The 7,671-nt window shown below is 53.2% G+C and overlaps 1 protein-coding gene across 2 annotated transcripts in view; it reads right to left on the minus strand.

Annotated features, from left to right (window-relative positions):
• Positions 1 to 2,627: 2,627 nt before the first annotated feature.
• The window catches only part of LOC118320398 (CXXC-type zinc finger protein 5-like), a 7,783-nt gene continuing 2,739 nt past the window's right edge, over positions 2,628 to 7,671 (minus strand). For both annotated transcript variants that reach the window (XM_035651129.2, XM_035651140.2), the window contains exons 3-4: positions 6,572 to 7,621; positions 2,628 to 5,428 (exon numbers count right to left, since the gene is read on the minus strand). In XM_035651129.2, coding sequence (XP_035507022.2) covers positions 5,381 to 5,428; positions 6,572 to 7,621 — 1,098 coding nt within the window. In that variant the 3' untranslated portion in view covers positions 2,628 to 5,380. The remainder of the gene's footprint in view (positions 5,429 to 6,571; positions 7,622 to 7,671) is intronic.

Raw genomic sequence — 7,671 nt, forward strand, 5'->3', positions numbered from 1 at the left:
CCTCCTCCTCTCCCCCTCCTCCTCTCTCTCCTCCCTCCTCGTCTCTCTCCTCCCTCCTCCTCTCTCTCCTCCTCCTCTCTCTCCTCCCTCCCTCCTCCTCTCCCCCCCTCCTCTCTCTCCTCCCTCCTCCTCTCTCTCCTCCTCCTCCTCCTCCTCTCCCCCCTCCTCCTCTCTCTCCTCCTCCTCTCTCTCCTCCCTCCTCTCCCTCCTCTCCCCCCCCTCCTCTCTCTCCTCCCTCCTCCTCTCTCTCCTCCTCCTCTCTCTCCTCCCTCCTCTCCCCCCCTCCTCTCTCTCCTCCCTCCTCCTCTCTCTCCTCCTCCTCCTCCTCCTCTCCCCCCTCCTCCTCTCTCTCCTCCTCCTCTCTCTCCTCCCTCCTCTCCCTCCTCTCCCCCCCCTCCTCTCTCTCCTCCCTCCTCCTCTCTCTCCTCCTCCTCTCTCTCCTCCCTCCTCCTCTCTCTCCTCCCTCCTCCTCTCTCTCCTCCCTCCTCTCTCTCCTCCCTCCTCCTCTCTCTCCTCCTCCTCTCTCTCCTCCCTCCTCTCCCTCCTCCCTCCTCGTCTCCCTCCCTCCTCCTCTCTCTCCTCCCTCCTCGTCTCCCTCCCTCCTCCTCTCCCCCCTCCTCCTCGTCTCCCTCCCTCCTCCTCTCTCTCCTCCCTCCTCCTCTCTCTCCTCCTCCTCTCTCTCCTCCCTCCTCCTCTCCTCCCTCCTCCTCTCTCTCCTCCCTCCTCTCCCTCCTCTCTCCTCCCTCCTCCTCTCTCTCCTCTCTCTCCTCCTCCTCTCTCTCCTCCCTCCTCGTCTCCCTCCCTCCTTCTCTCCTCCTCCCTCCTCTCCCTCCTCTCTCTCCTCCTCCTCTCTCTCCTCCCTCCTCTCTCCCCCCTCCTCCTCGTCTCCCTCCCTCCTCCTCTCCCCCCCTCCTCCTCTCTCTCCTCCCTCCTCCTCTCTCTCCTCCCTCCTCTCCCTCCTCTCTCCTCCCTCCTCCTCTCTCTCCTCCCTCGTCGTCTCCCTCCCTCCTCCTCTCCCCCCCTCCTCCTCTCTCTCCTCCCTCCTCCTCTCTCTCCTCCCTCCTCTCCCTCCTCTCCCTCCTCTCCCTCCTCTCTCCTCCCTCCTCTCCCTCCTCTCTCCTCCCTCCTCTCTCTCCTCCCTCCTCGTCTCCCTCCTTCCTCCTCTCCCCCCCCTCCTCTCTCTCCTCCCTCCTCCTCTCTCTCCTCCCTCCTCTCCCTCCCCTCTCCTCCCTCCTCTCCCTCCTCTCTCTCCTCCCTCCTCGTCTCCCTCCTTCCTCCTCTCCCCCCCCCTCCTCTCTCTCCTCCCTCCTCCTCTCTCTCCTCCTCCTCTCTCTCCTCCCTCCTCTCCCTCCTCTCTCCTCCCTCCTCCTCTCTCTCCTCCCTCCTCTCTCCTCCCTCCTCCTCTCTCTCCTCCCTCCTCGTCTCCCTCCCTCCTTCTCTCCTCCCTCCTCCTCTCCCCCCCCCCCCCCCCCCCCCCCTATCTCTCTCGTCCACAGAGGAAGTAAACGGAGAGATGATGCGTCTCGAGGGAGCGACACACTGATTAAGACTCATGGTCCATTAAACGTCTGTTGTTAAACTCACCGTGTGGTGGATCAGCGCCAAGTCCTGATGAGAGGGACGAGGCAGGAACCAAACAAAAATGTCCCCAGATATGAAATATAAGACATCTGATGTTTGACTGGACAAAAATAGTTTGATATAAATCAAGTGAGGAGTGGACTCATGTTCTCAGACTTTCTATAGAAACAACCGGTGGAGTCGGCCTCTGCTGGTCAGCACAGAGAATACAGGCGTCAGACACTTCCTCGTTGACCGGGGACTGTACGTCTGTACATCTTCACGTACAGTCACCGGTCAGAGTCTGTACAGTAGAAGCGTGGAGTGGAGCTGTGGTATCGAGGTCCCGCCCACACACGCATGCACTCAACCAATCAGGAGTCAGTCTGTGTAGGCTGTCAATCATGACGTCTGATGATCGTGTATCAGTGTGATACGAACTAAACCTACGATTAAATAATCTTTGGAAACATTTATTATTTAAAGTTTGTCATCTTCTAACATGGAGGGGGGCGGGGCTTATGAGCGACCGAGCAGCCAGCCACCAGGGGGCGATCCAGACGATTTGACTTCACTGTCGTCCGTCTTTATTACAGTCTGTGGTTTCTGGCCAGGTGCAGATGATTAGTATCAAATAATGTTTAAGAAGAAATAATTGCAAAATTATTGAAGTAATTCTTTTATAAACGATGCAGTTTCTCTCTTTCTGTTTATTTCTTCATAAACATCAGTTATTCACATCACAGTTGTTTGGCTCTAAATTAATGGATGGAAGATGCAGAGAGAAAAATAACCCCCCACCCCCCCTCTCTCTCTTTCTCAAGCCACGCCCACATTCTAGAACACTGGTGGCGGGCCATTGTTAGCGCTGTTGCCAGGCAACACGGCTCACCGTTGTCAGGGACGACCAGCTCCTCTGTCTTCCTCTCCTCCTCTCTGATAGCAACACCATTACTGAGATGACACACACACACACACACACACACAAACAGCTTCCATCTTGTGGCAAATTTTTTTTCACACAAATATATATAAAAAAACATATTGTTCATTTTCACGCCCGCTCCCTCTCTCTCTCTCTCTCTCACACACACACACACACACACACACACACTGTATTGTATGATGCAAACACCTGACATCCATATTCCTCCATGTGTGTCACAGCTAATCTTTGAAATGCTTTATTATAATTCAGCACATGAGGTCGTCACAGAGACAGAACACGTGAGGAGGACACACACACACACACACACTCATAAATAAAACAAGGTCCCCTCATCGCCTCACCCCGCCCTGAGAAAAGAAAAAAAGGACGGGACGTTTGATTTTAGTTCCCACGACATTTTCCTCGTGCAATCAAAAGGACAAAACAATATTTCCAACATGTCGGTGATTGTCGAGCGTCGGGACTCGTTGTGCTGGTCGTCGCTCGTCGATCATCAGAACGACCACCGTCGTAGATCTGATGCCTCCATCAAGACCCAACAGTGTCGGATGAAACCACATTAAGATCTAACAGATCCAGATCTTTACTTGGATCAAATCTCACTCATTCAGAGAAATCAGTTCGCTACAGATGTCAACAAACAGACAGTTTTTTATGAATCTTCAACAGTTTTATTAGTGAGTGTTCTCAGTGTCGTGTGGTTTGTTTTTTTATTCCACAATGACTGAATTTCCGACTGTCGGGTCTCGGTGAAGGTCCGAGCTCGACTGAGTGATGTTCCAGATTTGGGTTTTCAATCATTTTCTCCTCGTGTTTTTCATTCTGCAAGTCAAATTTTATTTCCTTTTTCTTGACGACACGTGTTTTAAACAGAAACACAGAAACATGAAGGTGTTTTTTTTCTAAAACTCAAAAACGCAGACGTGTTGGAAATGTTCTGATCCGTTTCAGTTAAGTTTGAGTCTCGAGGTTCAGCTCAGAAGAATCCACGGGACCTCTGCGAGTTCCCACGATGCATTGCAGCTGCAGGTGGATTCTCCCGTTGGTGAGCACGTGGTTCAATCAGCACTGACGCCAGAACAGAGACACTGGTTCTGAACCGGATGAGGTCCCTAACAGACGCTAGACGTTTGGGGCCGGACGTGTCAATTTAGAGCCAATATTCAAAGTCCTGAAGATAGAAATGAGAAAATCTTCCACCGCCGCCGTTTATGCAAATACAAAAATACAACAGTTCATATAAAACCAAATGGAAGTGTGACTGCGCCCTGAGAACTTTCCAGTGAAATCCACAAAGATTAAAGTAAATTCAGACGTTTAATTTCTTCTTCAGGCAGCGGAAATAAAACCAGGACATAAAAGTAAATATCTAAACACCAGATTGTAAGAGAAGCAGGATCAGCTGTGGACCATCTCCAGAACGCAGCCCAGTGGAAGTCAGTCACGGTGCCTTCAAAGTTCTGGAGCAGGAGGTAGACAAAAGAGACGGAGAACAGTGACGTGGTGATCGAGGTCCCACTGCGGTGAACTCGTAGACCTTGATAACTTCCTGCCGAGGTCCGTTTGTTCAAGCGCTGCTGGGGTTTAACCTGTCGTCCGGTTTCGCTCAAACGGAATCGTGTTTCTGTGGTTGAGGCCTGAATCTTCCTGGTTTGTTGGTGGAGGAGGAGGAGGAAGAGGAGGAAGGAGGAGACAGAGTGATCACACGTGACGGAGGCCATGACACTTTGTTTTCATATATTGTAATTTTAGTCATGGAAAGGAAAATGTTGATGTATTTAAACTCATATTTCCCCTTCGTCATGACGTTAACCCGCCTGCTAGCTTGTCGAAGTCTTAGCCTCTGATGAGGCGTCCGTGTTGCCGTTGCCAAGCAACAGTGTTCCTCTCCACTTTACAAGTTGAACGCTAAGCACACATCACGCGACCACAGAGGAGGACTCGGCCTACGAAGGCCTCGACTTCGTGGACCGGATCCAAGGAGGATTTTCTATTTTGCGTCGCCAGCTCGTCCTGTTACTGTTGCATCGTTAGCTACTTTGAGCCGCTGCAGCTCCGCCTACCCGCCTAGTTAGCACGTTAGCTTCATCACCAGCGCACAATGAATCCTGGGACCGGGCTAGCCCGAGGAGGATCCCACCCGTTGGATCCCTTGTTGCTCGAGAATGGAAGGATGAATGTGTCAGCCACGTTTAAGGGGAGCCTTCGAAAAAATGGGACAGCCTGGTCGTGCCGCTGTAATAACTGAACGGATCACTGTGTAGGATTTACTGACATCCGGTGGTGAGGGTGCAGATTGCAACCAACTTCCGACCATGTTGGAGGATCGATGGTGACTTGTGTCCACGTATGTGTGGATGGTCCATTCTGGGCGACTGTCGAAACGTGGCGGACTCGGGGGAAGAGGAGCCTCCGATTCTTGGTCTCAGGTGATTAAACACTAATGAAAATAGCAATATGAAGATGATATGATATCTCTGTTGATTGATGAGGCTTCTGGAAAGAGGGTTGTATGTGAACCACTGCCTGAAGCCTTCTGTGATGCTAATGACAGTCTGCTAGCCCGTTAGCTTGCTAGTGACTTGACAACCTGTGTTTGTGTCCATTTAAATTTACCTGACAAACAAGTTCAGAAAAACATCCCATGCTGATTGGCCAGTTCCTCCTGCATGTGAGCAAACTGTCCCCTCCTCCGCCGTCCGCCTCGCCACCTCCCTGGTCCGGTTGGCGTGAGATTTGTAATCTTCATTAATACTCAGTGTGAAATTGTAATCCTGTTGAGAAGCGTCTGGTTCGTTTAGAACCTTTCAAGTCTGATTTGACGTCCGTAGGTGAGGGAGACTTCCTGTCCGCGTCTGGGCCGAGCGACGACTAGAAGAACCAACGGAACGCTTCGCCGGTCGGGACGGACGGCGGCCGCTGAGACAAAGAGACGAAACAACAGACGTGAGAGACAGAAACGTTTCGATCGTAGACTGTAAATGAAGATGGACGCCATGACAGAGCCGGGTCATCTGGATCGCCCCCTGGTGGCTTGCTGCAGTATGGATGTTTCTGATGTATTGGAAATGACCGGAGCAACATTGGGTTCGCACATAAAAGTTCAGGACCGTGTCCGGACTTCAGTTCACGTCTGGAGGCAGATTGTCTGACTCTGAAGTGGTTTTGTGGAAAAAGAGACACCAGGGGGCGTTTTCACAGAGAGACGGTCGGGTTGACATCAAAGAGTGTGAAACCACCTGCTCTCACACACACACACACACACACACACACACACACACACACACAATGATGTCACTTGCTGTTAGCCTCCACAGGTCCAATTAACGTGTAATTGAGGAAGATTACGGCTCCTAATTCACTGCCTTACCAACACACACACACACACACACACACACACACACACACACACACACCATACCACGTGTGTGTGTGTGTGTGTGTGTGTGTGTGTGTGTTGATGCTGAGGGAATAATTAGTGATGGTTTGTGGCGGTTCCCACAGAAAGAAGTTTGTGTGTGTGTGAGATATATAGAGTCATCAGTGAGGTCGAATGCCGGTGTCAATGAATTATTGATCGCCACTAATTCTTATTGCTCACAGTCTTACACACACACACACACACACACACAGTATAACATCACATAAATATTCCCCCTTTCCTCTCCCTCCGCAGCCACTTTATCACTTTGAATCAGTGGAGAGTTTGTGTGTGTGTGTGTGTGTGTGTGTGTGTGTGTGTTGGCAGCCTGCCAGACCCCAGCAGGGACCGAGCTCTCGCTTTTCACCACCCACCATCTGCACAGCGCTAACACACACGCACGCACACGCACACACACACTCACACACACACACACACACTCACACACACACACACACACACACACTCACACACACCACTCAGCAGGGTGAGAAATGCCTTCGAGCTCATGCCTTGCTGGCAGTGATCTGGGTTAAGCGTAAGCGAGCCAGGACACACACACACACACACACACACACACACACACACAGTCAAGTACTTAGGGAGAGGAAAGTGTGTATGTGTGTGTGGGGGGTCCTCACCTCCAGCGCCCCCCCTCCTCCCGCCGGTTTCTTCTTCAGCTCATCGCACTTCCTGAACTTGCAGATCTGGTGACCCGTCTTCCTGTTGCGACAGGACGAGCAGACGCCGCAGTTGATCAGTCGCCGACACGGCCCGCACACGCCACACCGCTTCCTCTTCCTCTTGGCCACCGCCCCCGATGACGAGGACGCCGATGAGGATAAGGCCACGCCCCCCGCCGTCACCACCGACGAGGAGGGCGAGGAGGAGGAGGGGCAGGGGGAGGAGTTGGCGTGCTGCTGGCAGTCCGTGAGAGCCCGCTGGCCGCTAGTCATCTGGAAGGCGCTGCCGGCATCTGAGATCCCGCCCCCTGCCGACCCCATCGCCATTACAATGACCCCAGGGGGTAATCCCAGTCCCCCCAGGAAGCTACTACCCATCACCCCTCCCCCATTGCAGTTCCCGCCATCTGATAGGCCCATCATGTCCGGGTGGGCGTGTCCCTGCTTGTTCATGATGCCGCCTTCCGCACCGCCGCTGTAACCAGGGAGAAAGTTCCCATTGCTCGCCGCCATGGCGTGAGGGTGTGCTGCTCCCTGTGTGACAGGAAGTGAGGAGGCAGTGTGTTTTTCAGCTCCTCCCCCCTCACTACTCCCGCCACCTCCTCCTGCCGCCCCTCCCGCCCCCCCGCCGCCGTGGTGCATGCTGGTACTGTGGGAGTGTGAGGAGGTCATGTGACCCTGTGTCGCAGGGTGGTGGTGATGGTGGTGATGCGTCGGCGCAGTTGCCACAGGTTTGGGCCGGCTCCAGAACACGGCCGCCGGGTGGTTCATGTTCACGTTCATGTTGTCATGGCAGCCCCAAGGCGCCGTCGCCATGGTGCCTAGCCTGGCAGCGCTCGGGGGGAAGATGGGGGTAGCCGCCGCCAAACGGGCCGCCAGCTTGGCAGACTGGGGGAAATTCGAGACGTTCATGTTCATGTTGACGTTGGTTTTGTAGAAGTTGGCGATGGACGACCGGTAACGGTCCATCTCTGTGGTGTAGTCCAGCATCTGGCCCAAACTCGACACCTGCAAGAGACACATCGTCATTGTCCAAGGAAATCGGTTCGAATGTCGTT

This window comes from Scophthalmus maximus, chromosome 12, assembly GCF_022379125.1.
Source record: "Scophthalmus maximus strain ysfricsl-2021 chromosome 12, ASM2237912v1, whole genome shotgun sequence".
Classification (NCBI taxonomy): domain Eukaryota; kingdom Metazoa; phylum Chordata; class Actinopteri; order Pleuronectiformes; family Scophthalmidae; genus Scophthalmus; species Scophthalmus maximus.